The sequence below is a fragment of the Pezoporus occidentalis genome, unplaced genomic scaffold, assembly GCF_034315485.1.
Source record: "Pezoporus occidentalis ecotype Australia unplaced genomic scaffold, CSIRO_AGI_Poc_V1 ctg115, whole genome shotgun sequence".
In the NCBI taxonomy this organism is placed as follows: Eukaryota; Metazoa; Chordata; class Aves; order Psittaciformes; family Psittacidae; genus Pezoporus; species Pezoporus occidentalis.
Genome location: NW_026912940.1, coordinates 918226 through 938809, shown reverse-complemented (window position 1 = coordinate 938809; position 20584 = coordinate 918226). Strand labels below are relative to the sequence as shown.

General features: G+C 44.1%; 1 protein-coding gene across 5 annotated transcripts in view; it reads left to right on the top strand.

The window, feature by feature from the left end:
- The first annotated feature begins 1956 nt into the window (after positions 1 to 1956).
- RIN3 (Ras and Rab interactor 3) overlaps positions 1957 to 20584 on the top strand; it is a 65039-nt gene continuing 46411 nt past the window's right edge. Inside the window, exons 1-2 of one of the 5 annotated variants that reach the window (XR_009968350.1) lie at positions 1957 to 2313; positions 18940 to 19126. Coding sequence is in view for 2 of the 5 variants with exons in the window: in XM_062637926.1 (XP_062493910.1) it covers positions 2267 to 2313; positions 18940 to 19126 (234 nt within the window). In the remaining 3 variants the exon portion in view is untranslated. The remainder of the gene's footprint in view (positions 2314 to 18939; positions 19127 to 20584) is intronic. The other 4 variants (XR_009968354.1, XM_062637926.1, XM_062637934.1 and 1 more) reach the window with 4 other exon arrangements.

Genomic DNA, 20584 nt, shown 5'->3' with positions numbered 1-20584 from the left:
TTGACTTCATTTTAAGTAGTTTACAAAATACTTAACTGTGCTACAGAAAAACTAAATATAAATGAGGGTATTTTCATTAAGTTTGGTCAGTGTGTTTAAAGAAACTAATTTCAAAACTTCAGATTTCTGAAACTACATTCTTTAGATTACAAATAGTGTGAAAGATTTCACAAAGAAAATAAAATACACAGCTTCTCTAATCAGGTGAAACTGACATAGCAGCACAATACTGAATTTTTGTATTCCTCATTTTTTTTGCTGGGTATTTTTATTTCTAAGTCCTTTTGTGTCTTCTTCCCTAACAACATCTTTGGAAATGCCTAATGCTCACTGCACACAGATTCCCCCATATGGGCAGGTCCATGCAGAGCAGCACACTTTACAGTTTTTCGGCTCAGCAAACTTATTTGCCAGCAAAGCAGTGGTAAATTCTGAGTGGGCCTGGTCCCTGCTGAATTGCAGTAGAGGGAAACAGAAGCCTGGGGTAGAGTTGAATTTGTGTGATGCATCTAGGAGATGGCTCTTATGCCAGTACCCATGGTGCATTTCAAAAGTGCCGGGCTGGTGAACAAATCTCAAGCATATTTTTTTCTTGGACCTCTGTGCCCAGAACCAATAGAAGGATTCAGAACTAAGATCTGACAAGCTTGCAGTGAGGGGTGAGTAACTCTTTAGACAACCAGTTTGTTTAAGAAGGCTTACTGAATGAGTTCGTCATTGGCTGAAAATAACTACATGAGTTGGAGCAAGGAGCTCCTTAATTTAGTAGAAAAGAACATTTTGAGATACAGTAGGTGGAAATTTAAAACTAGACAAGTCAAGGCAAAGTACCAGATGTGAATTTAAATATCAACAGTTAACTACTAAGACACCTTATGTAGAAGGGCAGTAAGTTTCCCATCATGCAGCCTTTCAGTAAGGCTTTTTGACTTTCTAAGAGAAATCCTTCCAAAATCTAGAAAATAACTTTTCTAATGTCAAAGAAGTTACAGGCTTGATCAAAAATCCCAGAGAAAAGCTTGTCTTGTATTGCACAGAAGGTGTGATCTGGCGATCATAAAGGTTCCCCTGAATCTCTGTAGGTTAGCGCCAGCAGAACTGGTTCCATGTTCTATAATAGAAGATCTTGTTTCTCTCGTGTCAGTACACTGGCAGCTGCCTGGTATTTGCATTTCTGCTGTGGGCTGTATGGCACAGACTATGTACTTTTAGAAAGCTGGGAAATTCCTTCTAAAGATAAAAGGGGCAAAAAGTTACCTTTGTCTCCCTCGCTGTTCCATGCAATTGCTTTTCTCTGCCTCTGCTTCATACTTCTGCCTCATTTTTTCCATTATGTATTCTGCTAGCATCAAATATTTCTGGAATGATAGGGCTGCCAAATAGGAGTGCCACCAGCCCTGAGTGGATCTGTCAGTCCTCAGCCTCCACAGCTGGTCTGTATTCAGTTGGGTTTCCAGTACAGCAAGCACTACTTGACCACTTAAGTAACTGCATGTCAAATGTGCTCTGAGACTGACTGGAGCATCACAGCATGGATAGCTGCTGATTTACTAGCAGTCTTACAGCCTTATCATTTGCTTTTGCTTTAACTGGGAATATTTTGCAAAGCACTCCTCTGCCAGTGTTAGACATTTCATTTTCTCAGGTCCTATGTAAATATAAAGGTTTCCAAGCTCCATCTGGTTCCAGTTACTCAAGCAATAGAAATACACATGCTTTAGGAATTTGCAGACGGAGACTTACTGCTTTGCTGCCTTATAAAATCCTTTACAAAGTTCACCATGCTCTGTTGCCTCCTTATATACCTGTAGTCTGTAAAACAATTTCCTTGAAACTTCCTTAGTTAGAGAAACAAATAAGCAATCTCAGGCCCCTCTGTCTAATAAGGTTAACCTGCCTTCACTACTAAATATGGCTTTATAAAATACACACACGCACGCACACACACACACCCCTGACCACCAAAGACTGCCTCTTCCTGAAATCCCCTGTTCATATAAATACAGGAAGTAGAAATAAGAGAGGCTAAAATGAGATCTTCTTGGTAGTTTGCTTTCATTTGTGTGTTTGTTAGTCCCCTGCCCTCTGATACTACTGAGCCTGAAGCTGGTTTTAAACATCCTCCCCCTGTCGCTCCTTGAAATATCATCTTCAGTACAAAAACTAAGGATGTGGAGGTTCTGCTCAGCGATGGAAAGGAATTGCTTTCTTTACCAAGGAACTCTAAAGCCACTGTGAAAGAGAAAGTGTCTTAAAGTTTGCTGTAATGATGAAAACATCAGCAAGAGACAAGGGAGCCAGGGATGACTCAGGGTAAGTCCTGAATCTTTAGTGACTGCTCATTTTTAATAACTGTCGCTTTCCTTTTCCTATTTCATAAAGAGTTCTCAGCTGCATTTATGAGCTGGCTGCCGAGTTACCAGCTGCACAATCACAATGGTGTGGCATGACTGTACTGTGATTTACAGTATTTCCTTTAGCTAACATATTCCAGCTGAAAACAAACTGCAGTTCCTTTATTTAGCTTGAATATTAGCTATTTAGGGAAGAGGATCAATTCCAATTGCAGTTTAGGGCACAGGACAGAATAAGGGAGTTCTTTGCTTTTGGAAGTGTGACAAATCTTGTCTGGGAGACTTGCTTTGTTTCTACTGAAATGCTGAGAAGTGGGTAAGGGTGCATCCCTATGAGCTGATAGTCACTCCATCTCCAGCATGCTAAAGTACACACAAACCCTGTCCACAGAATCCCCAGAGACTTCAGGTAGGCTTTCTGTTAGGAAGACACTCCAGGTTTTCCTTGCTCCTGGCCAGCAGACACTGCACCTTGCAGGACTGAGCCCCAAGAAAACATAGTGGGAGAGAAAATGGGTTTTTACTGGGGAGACAATCAGCTGCTGGGATTCCAGGATCAGGCTGGAATCTCCCTAAGGCTCAGTTGTACCATAAAGCCCATACTGAAGTTGGGCGTTTCTTTTTCCTGTTGAAAACAATTGGGAAAGTTACATAGTGGCTCTGTCACCCCCCTGGAAAAACATAATACTAGCTATTAAGAGTGTTTCTTATCTCTCTGACACACTTAGCCTGTTTCCCACAAATAAAAGCTGCCAGATGTGTCTGTGATGGGTGCAGTGGAAGAAGCTGTATAGAACTTGGCTAGATACGGGATCCTTGCATTTTCAGTCCCTAAGTGTGCTGCAAGCCAGTCCCCTTTGGCTTAGAACACACACAGTCAAAAAAGGGATAAAATTGCTGCTGACAGGCTAGTGTGCTGTAATTTCACCATGCACTGTTCCCAGGTAGACACATGGAGTGTGTGGGATGGAGGGAGAACCCTGTGTTAAAACTGTCACTACATTTTCCTTGTTCAGTTGTTTACATAAGTGGAACAATGACACTCCTGTTCCGAGGTACAATTCCTCAGTTCCACTTAATGTTAAACACTGAGGGACAAAGATCACACAGACGGAAAAAATGAAAAAATCCAATCCCTGTAGACTGGCAAGAGGAACTTAGATAGTAATCCAAAGAATTTGCACTTTGCAACTATTACCTACATGTGTGATAGTTAAACTGCCAAGTACTGAGCAACTGTAAGATTTATACAGTTTACCTCTTTGTCAGCTTGTCTGAAAGGAGCCACGTGCTTGCAAAGGTATGCTTTCAGTTTAGGGTTGCAGGAGAAAGTAAACAAGCAACAGACCCTAGATTTGGGCTGTAGGTCAAGTGGTTGCAGGAATGCTGAAGCATGAATGCGCATGATGCATGCATTCTTAATATGAGTATCTGAGCAATTTAACAGAATGCTTTTTATTTAATTAACTGGTTGTCTTTATTTTCAATCTGTCTCCCACTCACAGCAAGGAACTTAGGTATTAAAAAATCCCTTTTAACTCTTTCTGTTTACATGCCACAGTATTGCTGAAGATCCTCAAAATTACTCTTCAGCATGCATACCTTGTGGCCTCCAGCACATTACAGAAATAGAAATGTGTCTAAATAATGTTTAGTTAATGTCCTGTTATGTTCACATTGAATTAGGTGCCACTTTCACAAAGTATGTTTACATAAAATTGGTAGCTTCCAAAAGGGATGGTAACACAAGGCAAGCTGCCAGTGGAGAATTTGGACCTGATTTTTAAAAACGTGCACAAAAAAATCGCATGAGAAATTGCCAAGATTTCATTTCCATTCACCAGAGTCTTCAGGTTATTAATTAAATAGGAAAGCTTACTCACATGCACAGAAACTGTAACAATGCAAATTAGCATAAAAGTACCCTATCGGCTTGGAAAGTATCCGTGTATCCATTCCTAGTAATGATTGAAAAGTTTACTTTGCATGTAGGAAATCTATACAGAGATTTTGCTGACTTACACTTCTGTAATGACAGCCAGACACTGGGGAGAAATCTGTCTCCAGAAATAGTGGCTCCTCAGAGAAGGAGTGTGGGGAGAAGTGTAGCTAGAGGCCACGTAGAAATAAACCTAATAGAATTCTTGCAAAAAGGGTTGGGAGAGAAACAGGGAAATTTCACCAGTAATTCTGACCTAGAGCCAGGCTAACTCCTAGGAACGTTAGTAAGTGGTGAGATCACAAAACATCTGGAGATACGTGAGCTGATTGAGCCTGGTGACCACAGTTTCATGAAAAGATGTATGCCTTCATTCCCACATCTGGCAAATGTATAGAAGAGATGATGAGGAGAGCAGACAGGATCTGAGACAGAGACATAATATGCAAATATTAAATAGTCCTTGGAGATAATGGCTGGTTCAGGTAGCTGGGAGGGTTACGGTGATTCTCACTGCTGGGGCACCAGACTGCCTCATGAACTAATGATTGTGCATCTTCTTGATGACACTTCTTTTTGGCACAAAAACCACCATCACAGTTGACAGATTTCATGTGATAAAAGATGAAAAGAGGTCAAGCGCTGGAGGAATCTGGAAACGGAACGACTCTCGTAAGTTCACAGATTTCAGCTTCAAAGGGGGCTGTTTTGATTTTCTAGTCTGACCTTCCATGTAAAGCAGATCAGAAAACCACTTTGGTAAGCACCCTATCAAACCCATGACTTCTGCTAGAATGGGAGCTTTTACATACTTGTTGGCCACAAAAGCTTTCTTATTAAATGGCTCTTCTGCCCAGGCTACACATCTGTCTCTGCAGTGGGGTGAATAACAAACATTTACAGGTTTTAAACAAAAGAACTGATTTTAAAAGCTCCTCAAGAACCATTCTTTGTAAAGGACTGAATCTGTGCTTATTTGAACCAGTGGAACAAGTCCTGTTGGCCTCAGGAGGTCCTGGACCCAATGCAAAGTATTGCTCAAAGAAAAAAACTTCAACCAAGGATATGTGAGTTGCATTGTTTAAGTAGGGAGGGGACATTTCAGGCAACTGGAAACGAATCAGTGTCATTAAATCTCTGCTGTCTGTCAAGCTCAGATAAGGGTTACACTTTCCAGGTCTGGGGGATGGTGCTTCTCAGGAAGGAAATGTCTGTGCTCAAGATGCTTTGCACTAAGATTGGGATATTACTGTAAAGATACAAATGAGGTGTTCTCCAAAGGTACCTGAGTTTGGTGCATCCAGAGAGAAGGCGTCAAATGTCCTAGAATTTGTTTAACAAGAACGTGTTTGCAACCACAGTGACTTGTCATGTGATCATTCCAGTGCTTTTCAGTGAGTACTTGCCAAGCTTAGCAGAGCATGTTGTGCAGTGATAATGGTGGTAGGCCAGACAGAACTACCCATTTGTTTGCTAGAGAGAAGACCACACCAGGAGTATTGCTGAGTAGTGAGCTCATCATTATTGTAGATAGTCTCATACCGGTGTTCACAGGAATGGGGGCACAAATGTAAGCAATATTCTGCTCACCTCCTTTCTACTACAGTTTCAGCTAAATATAGTTTTCACTTCCTGTCCTAAATGGTGACATGCTGGTTTTTATTGTTGACTTACCAACCTAGAGGCAGCATAGGCTGAAAAAAATGTACACGTATGTGTACATGGATCTTTCTTGCTCTGCATGTACAGGTATACATGTGGAATAGCGTGTCCTGGAGAGAGCTATGAGGGTTGCTTGCTGCAGATTTGAGCTGACTCCATGCTTTATTAAACCATGTGTACACAGTCCAGATATCTGATTTTATCTATTTTATAGCATTTTTCCAAATGACAGTAGGACTACATTTTAACTCATCCACTAGTAAATATAGGTCGCTTCTCTGAGATCAACAATATAGGTTTGTGAGTCTCACAAAGATCTCTAAGACAATCTGAAAAACAAGCATAAAAGCCAATACCATACCCCAATCCATTAGAGAATGAAACTGCAGGAAGATTCTTTCCCAAATTTTTAAATCCTTGCCTGCTTTGATTGCTAAAGAGCACAGAAACCAAAGTGTCTTAGCAAAACTAAGAAAAAATATTGTCCATCACAGACATAATTTTGGAAGGGAGGAGGGGTTTTCCATTTGGGAATAGTAAGAAATGGCTCTTTGGAAAGGTAATTAGAAAGAAAAGGCAGCTGTTTGGAATGACTGATCAAATTCTAGTGCAGATGGACCTGTGAGTAGGGGGTAGGTGTGGTCATTAAAAGCCCTGTCATGCTCTGGAAGGCTACCGCACTTTTCCAGCTGTGTTTCTGTGTAGGGAAGTGTGTATGTATGCTTGTGAGTGTTCAGGCTTGCCCTTTGTGAGGAATTGCAAATAAATGACAATGTAGATATTTAAGATGTCATTATTAGATTAGATTTAGAATTAGAGAGAACCAGGGGAAAGTAGGTTTAGCACATGTTCTCTAGATGACCAGGGAAAGGTTGTAATAGCTCTTGCCGTATTATCGTCAGTACAGTGTGCTCTACAGTCAAAGGGAGTGAGATGTGCTAGGATGGACACGATCTTGGCAGTCCTGAGCAGCAACTAGATCATAGATCACTGTGCTGATCTAGGGCCTTACATGGAAGGGACTTCTGAGGAATTAAAGCCGGAATAGTTACAAACCTGAGATGTTTGGTCATTTGAAAAAAAAAAAAAGCATAATATTGTGCAAGTCCACCTACCCCCACACATGTACAAGATACTTTTCTGATAACCAAGCACATAATCCACACACCTTCTCCTCCAATTTCTTCATCCGTGGTGTTCTGGCTGGCAATTCATACTGGAGGTGGCCTCAAGGCAGTGGGATTGTGAATGAATTTCCTCAAAGATGCTGCAGCCACATCCATTTGCCAACAGCTACACACCAGAGTACTGAACTAGTTTGAGTTAAGTGCCCTCTCCAGGAATAAGCATGCCCTTGTCCTTAGGGAGAGGATTGGGTATGCTACTGCAATACAGATATGGAAATAAGTAGATCCCTAAATAAAAGGTACTTATTTTCAAAAACCATCTGAAGAGTCAAGACCTTGGGCTTGTTGATCTTATCCTGCCTGCACCACAGCTGTCACAGGTATGAATAATTACCGAGTAGCAGCACTACAATCACCAGAGCAACATAAGAATTGATTAACTGAAATCTGTTGTCCTGGGTTCAGCAGTAGCAGTCATGTTTCTCCTTCTTGGTAGCTGGTGCAGTGCAGTGTTTTGACTTTCGGCCTGGGAACAGAGCTGATAGCGATGTTTTGGTTTGGCCAAGGACTTTGTGAGCCTCATGCTCTGCCAGGGAGGAAGGGAAGCCAGGAGGAAGCAGAGACAGGACACCTGACCCAAACTGACCAAAGAGGTATTCCATACCACAGCACGTCATGCCCAGGAGGTAACTGGGAGTTAGCCGGAAGGGCTGGGAGACTGCAGGGTTGGAGGAGGTATCAGTCAGAGCTTGGTCGGGCTGGGGGGGGCGAGTTATCGGTCGGCTGGTGGTGAGATGATGTATTCTCTTCCCTTGTTATTTCCTTTATCATTATTATCATTGGTGGTAGCAGTAGTGATTTGTGTTATACCTTAGTTACTAAACTGTTCTTATCTCAACCCGTGGGAGTTGCATTCTTTTCGATTCTCCTCTCCGTCCCTCCGAGAGCAGGGGGAGGACAAGAAAAGGGGGGGAAGTGAGCGAATGAATTACCTGACTGGGTTTAAACCACGACATCTGTTAAGAGTTTTTGAGGTGGAAAAGGAAAGATGATACTGATGTTTAGAAGAGAAGGGCTCAAAACCCACTGTTCTGTTCAGGGGAAGTATGTACATCAGCTGCTCAGAGTTGCAGAATCTATAGCAGAAATTCTAAGGGTCAGTTATGTCTGTTTTAAGAGAAATAATTTGCTCCTGTGGAATGTTTAGTTTTAAGATGAAGAGATCAAATTCTGCCTGTCTTTTGTTTCTCCAGTTACATCTCTGCAAACTTTTAGGGGTGTGTATGTGGGCAGGTGAGTGATTTTTTTTGCCACTTTGGGTATTTGTTGAGTATTATCTCTGTCTGGAGTGCTTGTGAGGTATTTCATAATGCTAAAAACCTTCAAACATCAATATTCTAATATCATTCCAGCCTGTCTGCCTGTATGAGAAAATTTCATTGTTCAGGTTTAGGCATAGCTGGTACATCAGAGATTTAATGAAGGTGCTTTCTTCTCTGTAATTTGCTGAGAAGAGGCAATTCCCTTACAGCTCTGGTGGACATAGCTTGTGTTACTGACTATGTTATCAGAGCTGTAGGACTTCTTAGGTCAGTTTACTAGAATTACTAGCTGTGGGCAGCAGGGGACATAGTACTGCAATTGTGGGGTGAAATCAGTAGGGGCTGCCCACAAATTTGAAAAGCAAAGTACTTGAGAATCCTGTCCTGCGTGCACACCATTTAAATGAAGATGTGCAGCTCTTCTAGGAGAGCCAGCCAGCAATGGAGTACTCTGAAATTTATGATTACAGAGGCAGGGCGCATCTATACTGGGAGATGGGAGATGTAAGGGTGCTGGGCACACCCAAGCTCTGGTATTGATCTAGCTGCATAAAGAGAAGAAGCAGGAGTGAGAAGACAGCTGAACAGGCGGGCAGGCATCCATAGGAGCTACCTGCCAGAAAGGATGGACAGCATCAGCAGGGGTTAAAACCTAGCTGTTGAACTATTCCTATGCTTCCCTGCCTGTGGTATGCAGGGTAGAGAGGTGCTATCCTTGTGTGATGGTTGAACGGCATCTGCTGTGGTGGAGCGGAGGGGGGCTGTTCCACAAAGTTGTGTGTGTGTTTGCTGTATTTCCTGCAAAGACCCTCAGCACCCCACTCTCCCTCCAGCACTCTTTTTGGCATCCATGATCTGCCCTTACAATGTAGGAACACGTGTGCCAGCCCCGTCCTCCCCCGATGGAGGGAATCCTTAAGACACAAATATGCACATGGCTGAGTTGGAGCCAGGTGTGGATGGCAGTCTGTAGTAACTCTGGAGCTGGAGAGGGGCTGAGTTTGGAATCCATTCCAGGCTGGCCAGTGCTTGCTTCTCAGAGAGGAAAGGCAACCTTTCAGCTGGTGTTTTTTAAACGTGAAGTTTGGTGTGTATGTGTGAAGGTACCTGAATAAAACAGTACTGCAAAGCAGCTGTGGTCAAGCAAGCAGCACTATTTAAGCTGTGCTAAAAGCTACAAGCATCACTCAATATGGTAAATATTGTAGCTGCAAGCCTTTCCTTTGCCCATTTTGTACCTCTCTGAGCTATCTAAAGTAATTCTGTCCACCTTCGGAAATGAGATCCCTGCATCAGTATACCCTGCTGGAGCGGGAATGAATATTAAGGCAATGCTTCCTTCAAAATACCAGCTGCAAGAGGTTTGGAGCACTTAGCTCCTCTGCCTGTACCCAAAATAGTATAAAGTGAAGATGATTACTTGAGCAGCAAAGGATTAGCAGATGTGAGCATTACATAGCTGGTTATGCTAGTCACATTTTCCTAAATAGATACTAGATGCACGCAAGCCAGGGAGTGCTACGGAAGGCAGCTCTTTTCAAATACATGAATATATACATGCCTATCTGTGTGCCTTTCCCAGACTTTCTGTCCCCTTTTTGCTAAACAGGGAATATATTTATGTCTGAGTAAAGGATTTCTACTTTGTGCATTGCTGGTACCTTTAAAAGGGACAAGGTGTTTTCACTAATCATAATGGCATTGTATGATTAAAATAAACCTCCTGTATATATGAGAGGATCTCTGGGTGTTTCATGAATAGTAGGCCTCCCAACAATGAGCTGAAGACAGACATCTACTACTGTCACTGTAGGATGGGAAACTGAGGCACAAGCTCATGAAGCTGATTTGATTATAGTCACTTTTGTAGCCCAACCCCCTGAGTCTTTGTTAAGCATTTAAATCCTGGTCTTACCCCAGAGCATCCTTTAGGTTTGGGGTGATGCCAGGAACAGAATCCAGTTCTCAGAAAGGCTTTTCTTTCTGGTGGATGAATTCCTGCTGGATTACAGAGCTGAACTAGCTTCCTCAGTGTTTACACAGGCTCTACAGCTGAAGCAAGAAAAGCAGCAAAAATGAAGTCTTCAGAGTATATGCAAGTGGCGTCAGAGGACTCCCTTCTTGCAGTATCCTGCCATTGCCCTGGGTTAGGAAGAGCGTTGAATCCACATGCTGAGAGTTGTTCTCTGAGGCAGGGCTGCAATTCTGGCTCACATAATGGTCCTGCAAGGGCTGTGGCTGCGCTGTAGGTGACTCGTTGGGATCTGTGGCTCAACGCTGTTCCTGGGAGGGTTGAAAGACCTGTCTTGCTGCTTCAAATTATCTCCTGACCATGTTAATTAGTACTTTCTATTTGTTTTTGCAAGGCTTGTTGAGGAATTTCAAGTGCTTTGTGGAAACTAACTGAATATGAATACACACAACCTTTTGGATGCTGGGAAAACCTTGCCAGATGTAGGGAAACCACCAAGCTCAGGTTCACCCCTCCTGTGGCTCTCTGAAGAAAGCCAGTCTTTTGAAGCCTCTGTCTTGTAAAAGCAGTTGTTGAGCAGAGCTAGAAGCAGCTGCAGCCCCTTGTGAACTGTATTCAATTTTGAGCTGCTTGGGAAAATTCACCAAGGAAACAGACCAAAAATAGCAGAGTTTGGAGACTGTCAGCACTGATGGCTACCTGCAACACTGCTCTGCAAATTGCTAGCAGGCTTCTAGGCTGAAGAAGGTTGTCCCACATATTTGGCTAAATGACAGCCTGGGACCTGGTCCAAGCTTTCATCTTGCTGCCAAGAATTTTTCTCTCTCCCCTCTCTCCTCTCCTTTTTTTTTTTTCCCCTCTCTTGAGTTTTCCCCAGGGAATTTGTCACTCCTGATACCCAACACAAATACAGAAACCAGGCAAAGCTCAGAACTTCTCCTGCTGAATCAGCAACAGGAAAGAGCCTGGCTTTGGATGTCTTTCTGTTCTGCCCAGAGGACAAATATGTAAAATAGGACGTTTTGCTGTAAATCCATTCTGAACTCCCATTGTAATCCTTTCTAAGGATTGGGAGTTAGTTGGTTTTAGGCTGGATCTTGTTATTTCATTGGTAACCTTTTCAGCCAAAAGGGAAAGTGATGACTATGTTACCCTCCCAACAGGGACAGGTCCTCTGAGGCAGGAAATTGTGGTAGGGATCACCTATGGGGCACTATGAAGAGCATCAGGTGTTCCCATCCCGCAAGGCTTCTTCAGAGCTGACTTGACTCCTGACCTTTGAAAGGAGGCAAGATCCTGCTCAGTTCAAAATCCAGGTAAGCTGAGATTGTGTCCTGTGACTGCACGATGGCCGTGGTGAAAGAAAATATGTTTGTTAACTTTTAAACCTGGTAACAGAAGCAGCCAGGGCACCAGAGCTTAGCACAAGCTAAGTTATTCGGGCAGCAAGCTCCGCATTTTTGTGTAGAGCCTACTCCTGTGGATCAGCTAACATTCTTAAAGCTAGCTCAGCTATCCTTGCTGTGCTCTGCGGGCAGCAGTGCAAGTCCACACAGTTACTTCAGTGTGATGCTGGTCTATCAGACCTTCAAACAGAGTCCTGTACTGCATAAGACAGCAATCTGGTGTCGTGTGAGCAGAAAATTGTGGCCATTGCACCCTTTTCCCCAAGGACTGTAATAGCGCTTTTTCATTTATGTGATTTCCCTTGTTAGTTTCTGTGACCAGGGAGGTGAGATCTCAGTAAGCTGGTGAGTGATTTAAGGGTACCTGAGGTGTCCACACCTGATCCCCCTATGCCCATTAGTGGAGCTGCCAGACAGGGTGCTTGCCCCACTTTGATGTGAACATGGGCAGGCAGGGTCCAGCTGGGGAGAGGTGGATGCCTGCAGTCTGTGTGTGCCTTCACAGAAGCAAACAGCTTGAAAATGCCTGGCAGGTACAGAAAAGCTCACAGAAGTGATGCAGAACTTTGCTGCTGAAATTGAGGATGCCTGTAACAAAGTGGAAAACAGGCAGGTTTACCTTACCTTTTGGCAGCTGGAACAGCTGCTTCCTTGGCTGTTAGGCTTGATGCTTTCCAGGCTGAGCAGGAAGGCCTGGACATGCAGAGCATCAACTATAGGTTGAAGACCAAACAAAGGGTGGACATAAAAGTAGAGTGGAAAGAAGGAGAGCAGTGAGCAAGAGGAAGTGCTCTGCCAACCACAGGTTGTCCACAGACCACAGTTTGAGATGCACAGCTTCCTGAGCTAAGTATTTGTCACCAGTATGGACCACTAACACAAGCGTTCTGCATGGTAGGAAGGGCTACTGAAACAGGCAAGCCTGCCTCATGGGACATACTGAGCCTGTCATGTCACTCCCATTATCAAATTTTCCTGTGGCTTGCTTAACACCCTACATCTTTTCCCTTTCTGTTTGCTTACCAGGCAACAAGAAACTTGTTTGTTGTTTCTGACTAAAGGGTGGCAATCAGTTGGGGGTCATCTATGGAGACCTCAAGAACTTTCTTCTCTTTCTGCTTTTTGGGGTTTTCGTTGTGTTTTTTTTTCCTGTTTGTTGGTTTGACTTTTGTCAGCTCTCTTGGCTCTATTATGAAAAAGTATTGAAGCCTGAATGTTCTGTGAAGCAGTGGTACACGTAGAAGTATTATACAAAGAATAATACGAAGAAGTGGTATACGAACAAATATTTGGTACACTAAGTTACCTGTTATGCTGTGAGCTTTTCCATGTCCCACCTTGCTGCTGTCCCATCTTCCTGTTTTATGATGGAATGACACAAGAAGTTTGAAGATGATGGAGCTCTCCCTATAGCTAGGTTGTGTGCAGTGTCTCAATTCCACCACCTGCTGGAAGAAAGAAATGAGAATCCCGGAAGGTGACCCAAGACAGGTGCTAGAGGTAAATGAATCCTTCTCCTCCATCTTGGATTAATTTAAACTGAACTGATCAAGTGAGCAAAGACGGGCTGGCTTATGAGAATAATGAGAAGGCATCAAGAAGTGACCACATCTGAGATGGAAGCAAAATGAAGCTTAATGTGCTCTAGCTGGGGCATTGCATAACTTCCCGCCCAGTGAACTGAAAGTAACAGCATATGAATTCACATGTGTCTGAACAAAGATTTTTAATGAGTCTAATCAGAAGTTATATCAAACCAAGGAAAGCATGGGTAGCTATGTATGTAGCCAGGGTCTAACTGGTAGAACCTTGTTGCATTTCTTTTTCTGCATGTGACTCTGTTCCTTCTCCAGTGTGCTGGCATCAGAACTTCATGCTCTTTTCAGCAGGAAGGTGGCTATGAAACAAAAGGGATACAGGGGTCTGCCTCTGTCACCAGTGACACAGAGCCCTGCAGCCAAGTCCAACTGGGTTGGTTGTGACATGGGATGTAAAACAGGGCTGTGAGTTTTCTGTCAGTTTTTTAATCTCAGCACCATCATCTGACCCATCTCCATGAAGCCCTGTACTGCCAACTCCCTCCTTTATCCACAAAAAATACCAGCATTGTCTGTCTACTTCCACCACGACTGGTGTGTCAGCTTCAGGAGCTTCTATCTTTTCCTCCTGCTTCACATGCTCCTCGTAAACTATGTTGCTGTGCATAAAGTATTTCAGACACAAGTGGCTTGCCCTGAATGATATCATTTCAGATACCAGGTGGCTTTGGAGCAAAAAGTTGCTTTTCACTTAGAACATGGAATTTATGGCCATTTGTCCATCTTTCTCCCTCAGCAGCAAGCTAGGTGGCACACATTTGAAGATCTGTTGTGCCTGCTCTGCTATAACTATACCAGATACCAGAGTATTGAGGATAGCACACCAAGCCCTTGCTCTTGCTCTGACTTGATGTCGTCTGATATTCAGGGGGAGGGGAAACAAAAAAGCAATAAAACATAAAAATAAAAAACTAGCTTCTAGTTCTTACACCTGGTTTATTTAAACAACGCTAAGGCCCTCAGCCTTCACTTACCATTGTACTACAGAGCATTTGGTTTCTGATTTGATTTAATAACCCCTGATGCATCTTCTCTGATCTGGTGAGAGGCAGAAGCAGCAAATAGGCAGAAGTGAAGAATTCATCTGACAGTGCCTGTTGCTGTTGCACACGGTTTCTGTGTGTCTCAGGTGCCTCGGGGTGATCAGCAGAGCCAGGAAGTGTCAGCAAGTTTGTGGCAGTATTTCTGAAGTCCCTTGCAAAGGTATGCCCAGATCTGAACCTGCATGAAATTCAGTGGTTTATATCCACTTGCAGTTCTGATGATTTCTGGGAATATGCAGCTGCCAAGTGTGGCTCTTAATTTCTAAAGCAATCAGTTATGGTGGTGCCATTACTTCAGTGTACAGTCACTGTGCAATAATTCAAATCGCCATTGTCATTATTATTACTTCCAACCATCAACCTAATACTTTCTGCCAAACTGGAGCAGGTGTGTGAATGTAATCACTGTGCAATTAATTAACCTGCGTTCCAGTCAGTATGCAGCACACAGCTCCCTGCATCCCAGACGAGTTAAGTTTAGCAGAGCGGATGCAGAATTTAAAAGTACTTTGCAGTAAGAACTCAATCAAATAAGAAATGAAAGCCAGGCAGCTCTAGGGCCAGCTTTTCAGCTTCACATCACGCCTGACAAAAACGGGCACCTGCCTGTATCAGTCCAAGGGTTTTCCAGGACTGTGGGAGAAGGAGATAGAGTTGCATGTTATTTCTGAAAACCATGAGTTTAGAAATCATCTGATGCATGAATTCTGAGTGAGTGAAACAGCAAAGGCCAGCTGCTCACCGCAGTGCCCCACAAATCCCTTCCACTGGCAGCACAGCAAGAACCTGGGAGCTGCCTGGGCTCCCTCCTCTCTGTGCAGATACAGAGCTACAGCAGAGCCAGATTAAATTGCTGGATTAAGCAGTCCCACAGCCCAGCATCTGGACCTTTGTGACAGCTGTGCCTAGGAAAGAAGTCAAGTATTGGTGCTATAATTGCATCAACTGGCATGTCATGGGTCACAGTGTTACAGCTAGAAAAGATCTGTTAAGTCATTCACTCCCATTCTTAGCCAGTGCAGTATTTGACTCAAAGTGTTTGCTACTGCTCTTAACACAGTATTTTAAGAGATCTGGGCAATGCAATCCTTCTCCCCTTCTCTTGGGAACTACATCATCTAAATTGCTGCCAGGAAGCGGCTAGTCTACCATTCCCCTGTTCTAACATGATCCCGTTAATGACTCTTCATGCCTTTCCTGTCTACCAAGGCCTTCCCCTTCACTGAGCAGTCCTTTCCTTCCTTTGGACTGGAACAATAGCCTGCAGGCTTTCTTCTGGGCTGGCTTTTGAGAGGAGGATACCCTGCACCAGGACTCTCATTTCTGAGGGTCCCCAAAAGGCTGGGTTCCTGTTCTGCCAAAAAGCCTCATCCACTGCCCTTAATTATGTGCACTGAAAGACCCCACACAGTCAAATCATGAGATGTTTCCATTAAGACAAATATTCTCAGGTTCTTATTTTTTTTATCTTGTATGTCTATATTTGGAATTATTTTCTATTTTTTATCTGTTCTCCAAAACTTAGACAATGGGCCCTGTGTGCAGTCATATGTGTTAGAAGGGCAGCTCTGTTATTTTTCTTCACCAGTCTGTTGTTGCCAAACCTGCATTGCTGCTGTGAACAGGACTCCAGACAAGGTGACTGGGTTGAGCACCTCTCTGCCTGCATCAAACCTGGGCTCCCCCATGAGGAATACCATGCCAGTGTCACTACATGCCCGGTGCTCACCAGGTCCAAGCTGCTTTGTATTATTTCCTTATCTTTGTTGATATCCCTCATTTCCCTCCAGACGATGGGATTCCTGAGCATCAGTGCTTTGCTGGCCCTTTTCACCTTACATAACTGATGGGTATCAATTCAATTCAGCATCACTGGAGCTCTTGCAGTGCATATCACTTTCTGGTTCTGCAGTAAGACGTTATCAGCATTAATTTGATTTTGATCTGGGCTTCATACATCATTGGCAAGATCAGATTCATGCTTGTGTAATTTCGGGAGTAGCTTTTGCTACTTTGCTTTTAGTGTTATGAAACATTTCATTATAACTCACCTTTCTTTTTCTTCAGCTTGTTACTTCTTTCCCAAGTATGAACGTTGTCATCCAACACAGGTTTTCCTTTCACATGGTTACTAAGCATTTCTTTTGGTTTCTTCTGTAAAGAAAGAAGCGGAGAGATGAATCAGGTTAACTTCCTTTGCTGCTTTACTCTATATGGCCAGATGATACTGATTAAAATCATATGCTGTTGCATCAGAAAGAAATTTCCTCACCTGTGTGACAAGCTGGGCTTTTACCGCAAGCAAAGAGAGTGTTTCACTTATTTCGTTTGCTTCTTTAAGCATAGCTCTCTCATTCTCACTGTCTTGGCTATAATCTTGAAAATGAGTTGATTAAAATCAAGTTTCTCTGGACTGATACACTGAGTCAGCAACTGGGATTGCAAAGGAACATGTATTTTCTAAGGAAGCTGTCTCTGTAGGGTTGCAAAAGAAAAAAACTACTAAAAATAAAATTTCACTGTTGGTTTGGGGATTTGAAAGTCTATTTTTATCAAAAATAACTTTTGGGATAAGCATATTGCGTTAGGCAAGGCCTTTGAAAGCACTCTCTCTTAGTAGTTTAAGTCTGATCTTATTTGAAATGTACAGCTTTAAGATCTGTATCTTTACAAAGGAAAAGGCAAAGTCTTGAAGTAAGACCACATCAAAAGTGAGTCCTCCCCTTTTCAGCTCTGATATCTAAGCAGTAAAACTGGTGCAGAAAAAACATGTTTTGTGTAAGTTCTCCATTTTCTTGACTTTTAAGATCAACTAATCAAATGAGAAGCCCACATCCATGAGATGTAGCCTTATCCAGTAGCGTTCTTTTGACCAGACCTTTCAGCACAAATATTTCCACTGACTGCAGTGCTAAGCACGTACATAAATACTTTGTTGAATCAGTGGCATAGCTATAAACCAGCTTTTAATACCAGTCTGCCAACAGACTGCAGGAACTAAAAATAAATAGAATCGGTTCTTTGTGTCTCTGATCAGAGCAGGAATCTAAAGGAGTGTCCCAGATCTTTAATGTTCTCAACAGCATAATTTCTGTATTCTTATGTCTTGTAAAGCTGAGAATAAGCCCTGAGACATAAGGTGTGACTGGGCATTGCTAACATGCGGTGCTGCAGGATAGCCCTTCTCTTGTCACTCAACACCTCCCATGCATCTTTTTGGAGCTTACAATTGTTGCTTTAGAACTGGCCAAAATTACAAATGTGGCAGGAAAAAGCAAAATCAGGTCTTCATTTCCTGCCTCCTGAAGGTCCCTCTGGTGTTTCTCCACATTTACTCTGCTCCCTTCCATTCCCCACCCTTGGTTCAGGGAAAGGGTTTTCTATGTCTGCGTCCTTTGAGTCTTGTCTGGCAAGACACGCTGTGTCATTGTGAGCAACCTACGGCTGTTTGCAGTGATGCACCCTGAATTATTCTTCTGCTGCAGATCAGCCTTTGGGAATCGGCCAGGATAGCTATTCTGCAGTGGATAACTTGCTGCTGAATGCATCCTAACACATCCTCCCTCTTCCTTCTGTAATCTGTGATTCACAATGGAGATGGAGGATTTTGCCCACCACCATGAGAAGGCACAGCTGGCTCCCTGTGGAGGGCTGGAGGAGCATCCCCCTCTGCAATCATCAGCATCAGCACAGACTCACCAGTGGAGATGGGGAGTGCTCAGTGTTATTTTTAAACGAGATGTCTAGGTCTGCCTTTTTGTAGAGTACATAAGCTGGACACAGGGGTGGCTGCCAAAATGCAAAAGCAGCTGATGGTGCCTCTAGCTACTCTGCAGGCTTCCTCTGAGAGGCTCTGAGAGGAAGAGGGGAAAGGTACCACCCTGGTGACCATCATGCAGGGAGCCCATCACAGCTCCTGTGTGATCAGAAAAGCACTGACAGTGGCAGGGGCACACGGTGAGCTGCAGGCTGCCTGGCCCCTGCACACCTCAGACAGATGCTGTGGCGGGGGGGATGTGTGTATTCCTAGCGGATGGCAAGGTCTTTGGCCTTTTTCCTCTGCTGCATCACTCCCTTTGAAGCCATGAAACATTGCTTTGACCCTCTAGCTGGAGGATAGGGTCCAGGGGACAAGCATGCTCTGTCTTCTACAGTGCTGGCTGTCCCTGTACATCCCTTACCTCTGTCTCTGGGTACCTGTGCTTTGGCAATGTAGATAGATGAGCTGAAACAAGCAGACCTCAGCACAGAGCACCCTGCAAGCCTGTGGCCTGAAACCCAAATGTGCATCACCATGAGGCTATAGTCCTTAGGATGGGGTGTATCTGCATCAAGGCCTGTGCACCTAGTTTGCCTCTGTTGTTGCAAGGTGTCTGTGGTTTGTTGCCCCTCGAGGAATTCTCCTGGTGTGTAAGTGCCTCTGTGTGTGCCTGTGTGTTTGCATTTACAGTCCTTACTCCCCCCAGGTTTTCCATTTGCAGTTTTGCTTACAAGGGACTCCCTTGCTGTGTTTCAGCTGTATCACAGATTCCAGCAAAGATGGAAAAGAGACACATCTCTGTCAGGCCACTGCCCTGCAAAACTGCCTCCCACTTACAGGGATCAGCATCCTTGACAAACTCATCAAGACCTGTTCTGTCTGGCTTCAGCTGAATATGAACCGGGAAAGGGCTGGGGTGATACTTGGCAAAGAAACAGCCGGGGTAAGTCCAAAGCGGTTTCAGTTCAGACAATCACATTTCCTGTCTTTGGTGGAGCTGGTTAGGAGAGCAGCACTTTTTTTCGTGTGGAAGCAAAAATACTCAGCAGACTGTTCTCTGATTCCATTAGCTTTTGATGCTTTAGCCACTCACAATAGCGCAAGACATACAATGGCATGTCTTGCCATTCATGGAGATGCCTTTCCATTCCCCACCATACCCTTGGCTACACTAATTTAGAGTAATAAAGATTAGATTCCCTGAAGAAAAGGCCCCTAAATTCTGGGAACTGCTGGGAGTCATTCTTACTGCAATCTGGCCCTCATAAGCTGAGTGCTAGAAAATGGCAGACTCATGCAAAGCTCAGAGCTTGCTTAAGGAAAACAGCTCTGTAGGAAAGGGAGCGTCCCATTCCTGGGGTCTTGGAGGTAAGCCATAGCAGGGAGTGGGTATCCTGGTCAGGTCTGTGGATGGCAGATGCAAATGACCTGAGCTGATGCCAAAGCACATGGGGAATTCACTCATTCCTGCTCCTTGAGGAGGTTTGGACCTGTAGCTCAGCTGAGTCAGTCTATCCAAGGGCTAAAAGCTGGCACAGCCAAGTGCTAACCTCCATGGGACTTGCCTGATCAACCTAGACTGTACAGTGCACCTTACCCTGAAATTCTCAGACAAGTTGAGCGAATTGTCCTTTTTGTTTTCCTGCACTGACTGTAAAGGGAGACCTGAGTGACTGTCTCTGATATAGCAGTGTATGACCCCAAGCCTCCTTGGTCAGGACCTTCTCAGTCCTGCAGGCAGGGCTATTCCACACTTCTGGAATAGCTCTGGGGATAAACCTTGCCTCTCTTCCCCCTGCTCGCACCTTTCTCAGGCACGGTCTCCAGCTGCGGCTTGAAACAGGCAGAAGAGCTGGTGTATCAGAGGTGTGCCATGGCAAACGCAGGCTCTCCTGCCCACTCTGAGCAATCCTGAAACTGAATCAGCGCTGCAGCTTTCCCGCCACTGATGAAAATGGAAGAGACTGGTTTGTGTACCAGCCCTGGCCCAGGCGGTAGGGTTAGGTACAGCTCAGAAAACCCACCTCCCTCCCATCTGAACAGCCATGGTCCAATTCTAGCCCTTTGGAGCCATGGCAACCAGTCGTGACAATCAGGAAAATAGAAGTGATTCATTTCCAGGTTTCACTTCTTTCATTGCTTACCTTTAATTTCAGATGAAGCACTTGACCAATGCTATGTGAGATAGTGCGGACTGAGACCCAGGGTCATGGTAGCCTCTTGAGGGGTGTTAGAGGGACAATGCTAACACATGGGTGGTAGGACCTGGGGAAGAGGGATCCTCTACGGCTTTTTCCTACCTGCAGTATTTTCCATGATGCAGGTGGGGGGTGCCCTGCTTTAGATGTAGGCCAGCTTCAGGCATGTGCTTGTTTGCCATGTGTGTATTTGGATTTTCTCT